The sequence below is a fragment of the Erpetoichthys calabaricus genome, chromosome 16, assembly GCF_900747795.2.
Source record: "Erpetoichthys calabaricus chromosome 16, fErpCal1.3, whole genome shotgun sequence".
NCBI lineage: Eukaryota > Metazoa > Chordata > Cladistia > Polypteriformes > Polypteridae > Erpetoichthys > Erpetoichthys calabaricus.
This window is the reverse complement of record NC_041409.2, coordinates 100,659,684-100,674,469: the sequence shown is the minus strand read 5'-3', so window position 1 is coordinate 100,674,469 and position 14,786 is coordinate 100,659,684. Positions and strand designations below refer to the sequence as shown.

General features: G+C 39.9%; 1 protein-coding gene across 1 annotated transcript in view; it reads left to right on the top strand.

Moving 5' to 3' along the window:
* g2e3 (G2/M-phase specific E3 ubiquitin protein ligase) overlaps window positions 1-14,786 on the top strand; it is a 61,718-nt gene that overhangs the window by 30,552 nt on the left and 16,380 nt on the right. The window contains exons 10-13 of the mRNA XM_028821563.2: window positions 5,350-5,446; window positions 7,051-7,358; window positions 10,164-10,345; window positions 13,196-13,368. Coding sequence (XP_028677396.1) covers window positions 5,350-5,446; window positions 7,051-7,358; window positions 10,164-10,345; window positions 13,196-13,368 — 760 coding nt within the window. The remainder of the gene's footprint in view (window positions 1-5,349; window positions 5,447-7,050; window positions 7,359-10,163; window positions 10,346-13,195; window positions 13,369-14,786) is intronic.

The window sequence follows — 14,786 nt, the reverse complement described above, 5'->3', positions numbered from 1 at the left end:
TTTTTTTTTTTTTTTCTCTTCACTTTCCTTCCAAGTATTTAATTAAACCAAACAGGTGTAAATGGAAACACACTAAATGGAGTACTGCTGGTTTCTTTTTATTATCTGCATCTTATTGCTAATAAGGAGCAATTAAAAACCAAAATACAGCTGTTTAATACTAAAATAGGCAATAAGGGTTCAAAATCGTAATGAGTGAGACAATTAAAATGAAGCTGAAGTGTCACTTGAGCAATAACTGCTTCTTATTAGGCAACTGGGTTGGAACAAAATCCTGCAGCCACTGCGGCCCCCCAGGAAGGACTTTGCCCACCCCAACTCTAGATGATAATGTCTGTTGAACAAACAAGTATCGCTAGCTAAGTGGAGGCAAGGTGCGCTCCAACACGTGGCAAGAGGTAGAGCGACTTGAATGGAGGCTGGCATGTGAGTGAGGAGGGTCCCGCCTCCCATTCTCCTTGGCCCGCAGCATCTCTCAGATTTGCGAGAATAAATCATTACCGCAACCAAACTATAATACTTAACGTGATGAGAGAAGTCACAAAATAATCAGGGAAGTTCATGCAAATTATAGAATAAAAACTTGATCTAAATCCGTTAAGTAGTTCTGTTGTGAAATTACAGACAGACGTTGAATTTTTAGTGGATATGGATATACATTTTTTTTTTTTTTTAAATAGTACACTTACCTATAAAATAGCCTGGAGAAGGAGTTTTCTAAATTAAAATGTGAATACTGAACTGTCTGTGGACCCGAATTTTAAAAATATTCTCTTATTACTGCCTAAAATGTAAAACCACATCAAATCATTCCTTTCGTGATTCATGTCTCATGAAGAGAGAGTATTGTGCAATTTAGCGACATATCTAATCAACATACAGCAGATCCGCTTGGTCTTTTGTGCTCCTATTTCCGTTGCCTCTCTGAGCTCTAATTTGATTTATTCACCCATATTAATACAAATGCTTAAATATGATGGGTAAGAAAAAAGAAAATGCAGTGTTTTTCTTATTCAAAAATACAAAATACAAAAAGCAATGTCATGCATAAAAACGGCAGCAGTAAACAACGGGGGCGTATGTTTGTTTCTCAACAAAAAAAAAAAAAATGGTTAACAAGAAAATGGAGTTAAATGAGCAGAAAAATCAGTAAGCATATTGAGGTATAATTGATAAACACACTGAGCTTAGAACACCTGTACAATTAAAATGTCCAACAATAGGGCCGCATTAATTATGAAATTATTCACTTGAAGAGAAATTGTGATCTTTTGCAGAATATTTTTGAAAACTTGAACCCAGACTTTAAACACAATAAGTGAATTACTGAACTTGTCAAAATCGTAACATCTAACAACCAACAAGGAAACATTTAGAGCCAAAGGATTTTTTATTTCTGAGTACGCCACAATATTTTGGTGTATTTAAACTAATGTTATTTTAAAATTTGTGTGGAAGTAACATTTATTCCTGTATCACATTTTCATTATGATAATTGCAGCTTAAATAGCTTTACAGAAAGTTAAATTACAGTTACAAAAGTAAATTGAAGGCAATTCAGACATAAATAAGCAGGAAGTGCAAAGGTCATTGTCCCTTTTTAACAAACAAATGACCAGGAAAAAAAAGAAGAGGAAGACCAACTCCAACTGGCAAAGGTGCTGAACAAAATAAACCTCTAGGGCAGTGTTTCCTAACCTCGGTCCTGGGGACCCCCTGTCGCTGCAAGTTTTTGTTCCAACCAGATTCCTAATCAGTGACAACACCTGATAGCACTGATCTCATTTAATTAGCTCGTATTATTTTTCTTTTATTCTACATTCAGAAAAGCACAGCAGCATGATTTTTTACATTTATAAGACATTTAGAAATATTTCTGCTTTTGCTATAGACTTAAATGCTTAACTCTCTTTTGTTGGTTTCGTGTTATGTTGCCCTTTCTCTGTGCAGTTTTCCCCCTTCGTTGCATCTTATTAATGACAATTAAAAATGAGCACAGCAGACACCCAGGCAAACAACACAGAATAATCAAAGTCTGCAAGTACTTTAGCATCAGACCCACTAATTAGTAAATAATGGATTGATTAAACAATTAGAACACCTAGAAAAGTAGAATGAAAATCAAGATGAAAATAATGTTAAAAAGAAAAAAATACATTATTCCCATATAACTGCATTTATATCTATCTCTATCTATATCTCTCTCTATCTATATATACCAAACTTTGTTTTCTAATTTCTATATTGTGCCCAAAACACAGAACTTGAGAAATAACACATCACTTAATAATTAGCCCAGGAGTTAGCCGCATTAAAAACAGAAGCCGTTTGGAACAAAAACCTGCAGCGACAGGGGAGCCACGGGACCTGTTCTAGGGGTATAAAGGTGAAAGGTCCCCTCTAAACATGTTGTAACTCACATAAAAGTGGTATTGTTAGTCCAGTTATAATTCCATATCTGGAGGTTCTTGTGCAAGTTTCTTCTGCAAAGGATTGTGATGCTGGAGAGAAGACTTGAGCAGGTGACAAAGGCACTGGGCACTAAAACATCGACAAAAAGCAGGAAACAATGGTTATTGCCTAGTGCAAATCTTACAATTGTTTGCAGTACCAATTATGTTAAGGTTACTATACTTTATACAACGGATGTAATGAGAAATGAAGAATATGTCACATTTAAAAAAGTTAATTCTATACGTTTGTAGCCTAGCATATCTCTTCTAATTCCAGACGTAGCGTAAAAGTGCAGATAAGTTGCCTCATCAGTTCTTTTATTTCTGTGTCTCAGAATAATAAGCAAACCATTGCTTCATGATCAAAGATTACAATCGCGGTGTTTACCGGCACAAACCTGATCAGGTTAAGGTGGATCACCCGATTTGAGGCAGAAACCTGATTTCTCAAAAATCTGTGTTTACATGTGCAAGTAATCTTCTGGAATACTTCTTTGGAAAAACGCTCCGTCAATTAACTAAGCGAAAATTGAGAGTTAAATGGCATCATTGGCCACTGTGTATGTGAATATAAGCACAACGCTTGTGACAATTATGTTTAGTCAAATTGTTGCTTTCTTTAGAGGTTTTTATTGCACGTTTCACTCTTTTCTGCTTGGTTTGTGATTGATCTCCACAAATGACCGTCATACCTATACATATTCTTCTTGTCTCACACCCAGTGCTACTGAAATAATAATGCCACGGTTATTTTTACTTCAATAAGTTACCTATTGTGTTAGGTTTATCTTAACTTTTAAAAGTAATTGGATTACATAACACACTTTTAACATTTTACACTACTTCTATCAAGAATGTGTTGCTGAGTTTAGCGCTGTATGTTCAGGTCATCAACATTAATTTAGCGATTTTTGAAATATTGAGACAGTTTATTTCAGACAGGAGAAGGCGTAATGTGATTGCCTAAACATTTGCCTTAGGAAATTTGCTTTATCTGCACTTCTGCCCATGACTGCTTAAAGTGTGTGTGAAGCAAATACATGCACTGAGTGCAGCGGACATGTGCAGGCTACAAAAATCCTTTTCAGTAACCCAGTTAAGGGTTTACATGGTCACACAATTAGGGACCATGGTCACAAATCGAGAAATCTACCTCTGTTGATCAGGTTTCCCAATGGACATTAACCTGATTTTTCTCTAATCAGAATAAGAGTTTACATGGCATTGTAGAAATCCAATTTCTGTGAATTTAATCTGGTTATTGAAGCACGTGTAAACATCCTAATTGAATCAGTTAGGTTTTCCATTCCTGCTTTGATCTCGAAGTCCTGTGTGCCATAATTTTGAATGTTTCAGGTTTACTGATTGATTGGGGGAACAGTAGAGGTTGCTTTTCCAGCCCCTACTAAGTAGGAGAGTTTTTGTACTTTCTCATATTTGTTTTTAATGATTTGCTTCGCTTCTCCTGTTGGGTTTTAGGAAAAATGTATGTATGGCCTGGGGAGCAGAAAATGGCATCCTGTTTGGGTAATTCGCTTTTAGTGAGCAAACTTTTGCATTATCAAATTATGTCAATTTTAATTTCATCTTGCAACAGTACATCATGCTGTTCGCAATCTTTTTATAAATAAACAAATGTCAATTTAACACTATTTAAAATGGACTTTTTAGGTTTGCTTGACTTGGTCAGGTTTTCTAAACATTTAAATTTTCATATATTTTCCTCATGATGGAGAACTTCACAAAGATGGTGTGTGTGCATTTGCCTCATGAAATACTGTTTCAGTCTCTAGCATCCATCCATTATCCAACCCGCTATATCCTACCTACAGGGTCACGGGTGGGGGGGTCTGCTGGATCCAATCCCAGCCAACATAGGGCGCAAGGCAGGAAATAAACCCCAGGCAGGGCGCCAGCCCACCGCAGGGCACACACCAAGCACACACTAGGGACAATTTAGGATCACCAATGCACCTAACCTGTATGTCTTTGGACTGTGGGAGGAAACCCACACAGACACGGGGAGACCATGCATACTCCACGCAAGGAGGACCTGGGAAACGAACCCAGACAGGTCTCCTAATTGCGAGGCAGCAGCACTACCACTGCGCCACCGTGCCGCTGTCTCTAGCAATTTCTGTAAATTAACAAATTCTTTTGCCTACACTATCATTTCCACACTGGCGTTAACTTGGCTAGGGTATAGCCGTAAAACAAAAGCCTTAAAACGTACCGCACACGTCCATTTTTCAAGCCAAGACAGTTGTCGAGTATTGATCTGCATCATGTGATCGCACACACATTGCAAAGTAGCTTATGTCCTTTTTTGCTTTAAAAAAAAAAAAAAAAAAAAAATTCACCTTTCACCCCACCGGAGGGGTCTCTTCCTTCAAATTGGACCAAATCATAGTAAACAGTTTGTGTCATGTGGTTGGTTTGGTTTAGTTCAGATTTATTTTCATATTTATGGATGAACTCGTTCGAGCGAATAGATAATGTATCCTTACCACAAATAAAACGGTGATAATATGCAATAGAAGGATTATTTCCAGATCCCTTTTGTTGTCACAAAACATGCATCAGAAACACGGAAGACCTGTTTTCATCAAAACTCATTGATCATATTCAACAAGTTTGAAGCCCTTATTTTCCAGTGGTGCTTCATGGCCCATTGCCTCCATTGTAAAGTGCTTCAACAGGCAAAATATTATTTATGGGAAATGCTTGACTTTGGAACACAATTTCATGTGGCAAATGCACATATGCTATGTTTGCGAAGAAATAGCTTCGACCTGAAGTTGCATGCAAGTGATAACTTAAAGGATAACTGGACTAAATTCAGTTGAGCCTTACTCAATTTTGGGCTTTTTTTTTTTTTTTTTTTTTTTTTTTTTAGGGCACAGCCTTCATTCCTTGCCAACTACACCACAGCAGTTGATCTCACCGAAACGCCTAAGACTCTCACCCAGGTTTAGCAGGAGTATTTTAAACAGGTAAGCATTTTCTTTCAGTAAATTCACTAACAATAACCAAGTAAATGGTGAAAATAATTTCTTTTAATCGGATAAAATTTTTTCAGCTTTTATGCATTTAAGACCACATCCACACTACTAGGGAATCCATTTCCAGACTGGTTTATCCATTCCCGGGAATTCGGGAATCCCACATGTCATTCCCGGGCATCTCACATGTGAACGGTTTTAGAACAACCGACACTTATTTTTAATAAAACTACTGCAATATGTTGACACCAATAAAAGACTAACCTTAACTACAAGCAGTTCATGCTGTCATATAAGTACGTGTATCTAGTTAGTTGCAGTAATAAGAGCGTAGAAAGCACAACGTGTCCAGCGTGTGGTCGTCCAGGTGAGAGCGCACCTTCGTGCAGAGTACGCCTATGGCAAGCCGTATACGCCAGCCGCTCTACCTCCACTGAAGTAGGCGGCACAGTCATCAGATACTGATACACTTGTTCTAAACAACGCCCGCGCTTGCCGTTGCTCTGAAATGCCTCCATTTCAGCTTTTACTGATGCATCCAGTTTCTTGTCATCATTCTGCGATGGAAGGTTTCTTGGCACAGATAATGCGGATGCAACAGACTGACGCATTGCAATTTCAAGTTGCTGTTCGAAGCACAGCACAGATGTCAATGAACTCTGCCCTGTCCCGGCATTCGTGAGCTGCAGAGTACAGACACCTCCCAGTCCACTGTGCTCAGTCTTAGTGTGAGCCGGGATACTGACTGCTGCTGGTCTGTTGTTGAATGAATTAATGAGCAACACACTACACCGTGGGCCAAAAAACCGTGCCACTTAATTATTTTTTAACTATAACTGTTATGTCTTGATCGATTTTTACACGCTATATATGCACGCTTGGCCATTCCCGTTCACCCGGGAATTCCAGCAGTTTCATTCTCGGGAATGAAAAATGTCTGGGAATCCAAGGTAAATGGATTCCCTACACACTACTATGTTTTCATTTATAAGCTTTATCCACACTAGCATTTTCACGTCGTTTACGAAAGTTTCTCCTCCCCCAACAAACGACTGAAAATTCCATAACGTATCCGTTCACTTACACTAGAGGAAGTGTCCCCCACTTTAGACATTCATTTGCAGCTTATATTTTGACATGGAGAGCAGTGATTACGAAATGCAAAACAAAAAAAAATTTTAGACTGACAATGAGAAGGAATTGTTAAGAGAGTAACGCACGAGTATAATGCAAGCAAAGCAGGATCCAATTATTTATTGGCCACGTAATAAGCATGAACCAGTCGGAACAGGAGTAGATTCTTGGGTTTTCAAAACTCTGTTTTCACCCATTTATACTTCAATGCTGAGCCGACATTTTCGGAATTCTACGGCTCGAGGATGGAGTTTTCAGAAGTCTATTTTTTTGGGTGTTAACACCCGGGTAGTGTGGGCAATAGGTGTAAACGGAGACTTATGTCTGCATTTTTAAACAAAACTGTAGTAGTGTGGAGGTAGTCGAAGATGACTTCAAAGTTTGCATTTGAAAGTTTAAAAAAAAAAAAATTTTTTTTTAATTGATGCTCCAATGATAAATATATTTGAATTTTGTTTCAGACAGCTGCAGTTTCCAAGGTCAGCTGCAGAAGTTTTGAAGGAACTCGATCAGCAAATAGACAAAAGTGCAACTACACTTTTCTCTGTTGACAGAAGGAGTGTACTTGATGGAGCCCTGTGCACATTAAGGCATAAAACATTTAATCCTTACGCCCAAATTGAAGTAAAATTTACAGATGCAAACTGTCTGTTTAATAATTCAAACAGCAACTGCCGTGAATTTCTATGCTTACTCATGCGTGATCTTGAACATTCCTTATTATTTCAAGGATCATCCCTTGGCAAGAATCTGGCCCTTGACTCTCAAGGTGAGTGTCGTTTCTTGCTTTGTTTTCTGCTTATGTCATGTTTGTTTCTGTTCATCACTCATTTTATATGTAACAATCATTTTAAGTTTGTAAATTTTCTTTGAAGCTCAAGAAAAAAGTTTGTCATTGTCCAACCCGCTATATCCTAACACAGGGTCACGGGGGGTCTGCTGGAGCCAATCCCAGCCAACACAGGGTGCAAGGCAGGAACAAATCCTGGACAGGGCGCCAGCCCACCGCAGGACACAGACACGCATTAGGGACAATTTAGGATCGCCAATGCACCTAACCTGCATGTCTTTAGATTGTGGGAGGTTTATATTTTAATAGCTATAATAAAAAACTTTTAAAACAAGGACTGAAAGGATTGTAAGCAGACCCCAAAAAAGAAAAACGAATCTGTGCTTTGAACAAAGTTTGACAGCAATGGCTCCTTTCAAAAAGGAACAATGTGCTGGTGGGGACATGAGACAGAAATACCTTGTTAATGGTCTTTATTTAGAAACTGAACTGAATGTGAGGTTGCATTTTGCTATTTTAAGACGCGCTGTTTCTTTCGACTGTGGCCCATGTGCAGATCAATTCTACAGCAACACTTAATTGTGTCGATAAAGAGGCATCCGGTTAAATAAAGCTTGGGGAGCTCCGCTGTGTTGCCGGACCATGCAGCAGAACAGCTGTTTTTTTTTTTTTCTTTCTCCCAGATCAAGGTCACACATGCAGTTAGGGGGTCTTCAAAGCATCCTCCACTTACAGAATACCGAAGGGCAAACCTGGCATACCTTTGGATTATATCTTTTGATGGGACAGGAACTACGTGGAATACCCTAGGAAGGGCTGAAAGAAATTTTTGGGGATTGGGTGCCCCATTAAGATCGGTTACGGTTTTGACACCATTACCCTCGTCATGAGCAGAATGAAAGTGATGATGGTGATTATCACATAAGCTTTAAGAGATACATAAAGAGGGACCAGGTTTAGGAGTGTGCTTTGGTGTTTGATTTTTCTTTCTTCTTTCTTAAACTTTGGATTGCAGTCTTTTGTGTCTTAACACCAGGGGGGTTAGCAGGGTTTGTGGCCACGCATCCTACCATAATAAGGTTAGTTAAAAACAAAATAACAATTTTGAAAATGTTGAAGCTTAAAATTACTTCTGAATCCACTGGGTGCCTGAACCACCTATATATAGCAACGTAAATAAAGACCAACAAGCCAGCATGCAGCGGTGAAATCCTTTAAAGGGTTAAAGTTACATTTCAATTACAGGTAATATTCCATTACAACGAGCTGCCAGGGACCTAAAAAAATATTTTGTTGTAATGAAATTTCGTAGTAATGAGATTCTGTATTTGTTACTATAGTGCTTTCTTTAACTTGCGTCCAGGCATTTGCAATCATTTCAATAGCTTCTTTCATGTTAATTTGAATCTCCTGCTGTCTACAAGTAATGCTGATGAGAATTTTTCTCAGCATTTCCTTGTGATAATACTTTTTCAGGGTGTGAATGATTCCCAAATCCAATGGCTGAAGCACTGGGAGGAATTCAACTCAAACATTATCTAAATGTGGAAGCATGTTGTGGGCAGCACAGTTATCAATCAGAAGCTGAATCATCCTTTTCTACATATTGTGAGGTTTCTGAACTGTTTTGGGATCCCTCATTCCCCAAACCTACTCAATGGGAATGACACACTGAAATGCGTCCCGAAGCGCGATTGCCGCATCTGTGGAAGATTGTTTGCCCGTTGCCGGAGCAGGGCAACAGCAGGCTCATAGTGCTGCAGTGAAGCGCCACAGAAGTAAATCCTAAAAGATCGTGGGCGCGCTATAAGTCCCTGTCTTAAAACGCAAGGCTGAGTCTCGGTACTTTAGCAAAACCAGCTTTATTCAGCTTAAAACAGGAACAGCACGGTTATTTATTGTAGCGGGATCTGCCACTCTCCTACACACAGACACAGCAGTCAGGCAGGTTAGTGGCCAAATAATACTGTGCCCTGCATTTACAATGTACCTTGCATCACCCATCGAGATCTTTTCTGTTTGCTTTGTGGGTGAGCCGCTGTAGAGCTGTGAGTCAACTGTTGCCCCGGTAAAGGATAGTCAGTCTTCCACAGACGCGGTGATCGCTCTTTGGCATGTTGTCCAGTAGGGGGAGGTCCCAAGGGAGTTTAGAAACCTCACATTTTCTTGAATGAGTGCCACATTAATAGGAATGTTTCTTGAATCACTGAACCACATACTGTAAAAACTGATTTTTCGATGATTGCAACCCGAGGTTTGTGTTTTGATCGGTCTTTCAAGAAAGTTGACAGTGTTGATGGCGAAGTTCCAAATTCACTTCATTCAATTCTTTTTGCTGCAATCGAGAGCCACAAAAATTTTAAAGTTGTTTTTTTTTTTTGTCTTTTCTAATATGAACTGTTATTTTTTTGTGCCTGCCTTTTCTATAAGAGGGTGACAATGAGTTAAATTCCAATGGATGTTTTTCAAATGTCGAGCAATAAGCAAAAGGTATCCCTGAAAACCACCGAAAACAAAACGGCAATAAAAAAGTATGTTCCTGTTTGGGGGATTGTTGTGAACAACTGAGCTGCGACCACAGAACGACTGCTCTGTGGATGATTCATTCAGGCATTTCAATGTCTTTTGGGCACTTCGTTGCAATGAAAGTACCTGATGAATGTATTTTGTAGTAACGAGATTTCTATAGACTCATGTCATATGGGGAAACTGTCAGGACCATAAAAAATACTTCGTTGTAAAGGAATTTTACCTGTATTTTTATTTTTTTTTTTCCCCCCTCAGCTTTACATGAAAATTTATACTATGATGCTGGAAGGATAATTGCCCTCTCCCTTGTACATGGCGGCCCTTTACCTGGTTTCTTTTCCAGACTTTTATTTGATTGCATTGTCTATGGATCAGAAAAAGCTGAGCCTTCTCTGGAGGACTTGTCTGAAGACTGCATATCATTAAAGATTAAGAAAGTAAGTAACCTTTTATTTTTCATCCTTATTATATGGTTAGAGTGGAAATGCCACTCCTCAGTCAATAGGTAGTGATTCATTTTATAAGCAGCGTGATGGCTGATTGGTTAACACAGACATTTACGAAATTGTTGATTTTTCTCTTTTCTAAGAGCACTGGGGACCTGAGCAGATCGACATTCCTGAGACCTTCATCTTTCTTTATTTTCAGATATTGTATGATGGACACCAGTTGTTTTGGCTCATTTTGTATCTCATTATTGTTTGGTAGCTAATTAAGGAAAAAGAAATAATTAAGGGGTCTTCAAGAGCAAATCAATTAAAATTAGTTCAAAAGAAGCTAATTAGCAGCAAAAACAGGTCAATCATTCAGAAAAGGGTTAGAATGAAAACCTGCAACCACGGTGGTCCTTTAGGACTGGACTTGGTGACCCCTGGCTTCGACAAGAGCATTAACAACTCTTAGATAACCTTGAAATTTCTATTGAGTTTCATGGCACTGGAACAACGTCAAAGAGCAGGCAAGTTCTTTGAATTCATTAAAATAAATGCACTTTTCTGATATTTCTAGCTGTTGAAGCTTTCGCTGACCTGCTAATGGCAACTTGGAACCTTTTCAGCAACTACCAAACTTTTTAAATTGTAGAGTGTGAAATGCCACTACAACTGGGATGGCTGAACGTATGTAAAAAGTTAAGGATTCCTAAAAAAACTGATTTTTAAAGCTGATTGCTGTGCTGCAACATCATTCCACTAGGGGGCACATTTACTACATGGCTCATTTTACTTCTGCTCTGTTCATCATTGCCATTTGCATGAGCCACAATAGAAATCTTGATGAGAGCTTTGAAATGCATTAGTCTCAATCCCCCCGGCCTTGGCGCCTCTGAGGTTAATGCACTCCTGCACTTCTCCTTTTTAAGATTTTCTTTTCTTTGTTCTTCCTAGTGTACTACTTGGTAACATTTTAGTGTAGGTAATGCAAAAATGCACATATTAATCATTTACTTTAAAGTAACGGCCTTGACGACGACGACTTCTGGTGTTAGTAATACTTCACACTCACCGGCCAGTTTTAGGTACACTTGCTAGTACCAGGCTGGACCCCCTTTTGCCTTCAGAACTGCCGTTATTCTTGGAGGTGCATATTCAACAGGGTGCTGGAAACATTCCTCAGGGATTTTGGTCCATATTGACGTGATGGCAGCACTCAGTTGCTGCAGATTTCTCAGCCGCACATCCATGATGTGAATCTTTTGTTCCACCTCACCCCAATGGTGTGCTGTTAGATTGAGATCTGGTGAGCGTGAAGGCCATTTGAGTCCAGTGAACTCACCATCATGTTCAAGAAACCAATTTGAGATGATTTGAGCTTTGTGACATGATGCATTATCCTGCTGGAAGGAACCATCAGAAGATTGGCACACTGTGGTCATAAAGGGATGGACATGATCAGCAACAATACTCGGGTAGGCTGTGGCATTTAAACAATGCTTAGTACTAAGGGATGGTCCCATGCTTTCATGTTGCTGATGCCAATTTCTGACCCAACCATCCTGATTTCTCAACAGAAATCGAGACTCATCAGACCAGGTGACGTTTTTCCCAATCTTCTATTGTCCAATTTTGGTGAGCCCGTGTGAATTATAGCCTCAGTCGCCTGTTCTTAGCTGGCAGGAGTGTTACCCGGTGTGGTCTCCTGCTGCTGTAGCCCATCAACTCGACGTGTTGTTCAGAGGTGCTCTTCTGCATACCTCGGTTGTAACGAGTGCTTATTTGAGTTACAGTTTGGCCATTCTCCTCTGGCATCAACAAGGCATTTTCGCTCTAACGCTCGCTGGATATTTTCCCATTTTCAGACCATACTCTGTAAACCCTAGGGATGGTGGTGTGTGAAAATGCCAGTAGGTCCACATTTTCTGAAATACTCAGAGAAGCCTGTCTGGCACCAATAACCATGACACCGCTTCAATCACCATTCTCATTCTGATGCTCGGTTTGAACTTCAGCAGGTCGTCTTGACAATGTCTACAGGCCGAAATGCATTGAGTTGCTTCCATGTGGTTGGCTGAGTAGATATTTGCATTAACAAGCAGTTGAACAGGTGTACCTAATAAAGTGGCCAGTGAGTGTATAAACCATCAGCCAAGTGGTTATTCATGTCCGCAAGTTGACCTACTAACTTTGGAATGGTCAGAGATGTCTTCAGTAAGACACCTTTCTTTTGACATTGCATCCTTCAATATAAGGCCTTTTTAATAATTTTACTAGGATATCAAGGGGTGGTCTTATGCCACATTGCATAGAGATGAATAACCAATATACTGCTGTTTTATGGGGGAAGACCCAAAGTACCCTTTATTAAGGTTTGGTTACATAAATGAGTAATAGCTACTGCAAAAGTGCATCTAAAGTGGTACCTGCTAATCCAATTCAGGGACATAGGCTGAGCCTATCCCAGCAACATTCGATAGAAGGCAGGAACCGACCCTGAACAGGACACTAGTCCATCTAGTGAGCTTCTACTATGGAATGATGTCAATAATACCAGGGCTTTTGGACTGTGCTTTTGGTTAGAGTAAACGTTGCATTGAATGTACAGTAGGAATGTATTTGTATTTACTGATGAGTGACTATACTTTTATTTGCATAAAATAGGTTATGATTTGCAAGAATACATCAATTTAACAATTCCAATTTGACTGCACATTAATGGCAAACCAATTTCTTTTTATATGTTGCTAATTTTTTTGGGATGGAGATAAGACAATGCTGTGCAAAACTCCTACAGTAAGAAAGATGATGAGATGCCAGCTGTTCAGGTTTTTTCCTTGCACAATTTTATTACAGATAAACGAAGCCCAGACTGAAGAAGAACTGCAGGCCTCCGTAAATGCAGCAAGTGAATATTTGCTTATAGCCGGCTGCTCTACAAAAGCCTGGATGTTGTGTGACAAGGACAAACTCGTTCAGCAGCTCTTGAACTTCCATCTGATTCTGAGGATTCAAATGCCTCTGCAGAGGTAAAGTTGTTTTTCTCATCTTTTAATTGTCCTTAATTAAATAAATAGATTTTATAATTTGTCTGATCAGTAATTCCTAAGGCAGTAATGATATCTGAAGAAATCTTCAGAGCGGGTGCCTCTTGGCAGTTCACCACTTCATTATATTCCCAACTAGCCATCCCCCTCGGCTCCACCCGCGTAGAAGTGAAACAGGACAGCAAGGAGGGTCCCGGCTGGCTCCTCACTCCTGACATCACACTTCCCCCTCCCCTCGGCCCGCAGCCTCCGTCTCAGATTAGCGCAAGTATATCGCTCCTGCAAGCGAACTGTGATTCTTAGCGTGATGAGAGAAATTGCAAAATCAACCGGAATCTTCAAGAAAATTCTAGAAAAAAAATAAAATCTAAATCTTAGAGATTGAGAGGATGCCATGGCAGATATTCACTCCTCTGGCTTGATTTGAAGTACATACGGCTCTTCACTGTGTGTCGTCTTCCCCTCATTAACAGACTCGCATGGATGAGTTATCCAGCACTCGCTCTCTGTGTCTCTGTCTCTCTCTCTGTGTGTGTGTGTGTGTGCCTCTCTCTCTCTCTCTCTCTCTCTCTCTCTCTCTCTCTCTCTCTCTCTCTCTCTCTCTCTCTCTCTCTCTCTCTCTCTCTCTCTCTCTCTCTCTCTCTCTCTCTCTCTCTCTCTCTCTCTCTCTCTCTCTCTCTCTCTCTCTCTCTCTCTCTCTCTCTCTCTCTCTCTCTCTCTCTCTCTCTCTCTCTCTCTCTGTGTGTGTGTGTCTCTGTCCCATTGAGATTTTGAACATCCACTCACCAACAGGATTCATTCTCAGGGTCACATATCACACTGGGAAAAGATCTTCAAGAGGTTTTCTCACTCATTCAACACAGTTAGCCTAGCTATCTGTACACACTCACACCTACCAGGACAGTGTTGTGGGGCCGCTGGAGCCCATCCCAGCAATCATCGGGTACAAGGCAGGAACAATACCTGGACACAGCACCAGTCCATCACATACTGAAACACACTGGGGCCAATATAGCAACACTCATTCACCTGAACCGAGGAGTAAGCATCATGAGGAAGCCCACACATACGGAGGGAGAACATGCAAACTCCATGCGGGGAACACCCTGGATGCAAATCCCAGTCTCCTTATTGCAAAGCAGCAACAGCAGCATGACCACTGTGTCACCCACAAACATTAACAAAATAATCACAGTAACAGTGGACTGTAATAACATCCGTTACATCGGGTAAGGAAGATCATCTTACCTCCAAGCTTAACAACATGGCAAAAGCTGCAGTGATACAAATACTCATAAGTTAAAAATGTGAACATTATGCAAAATTTATAGCAAAAAATAGTCAAGGATTAATGAGGCAAAATGGATACACTTTAGATGGAGAATGAGCAATAATCTGTA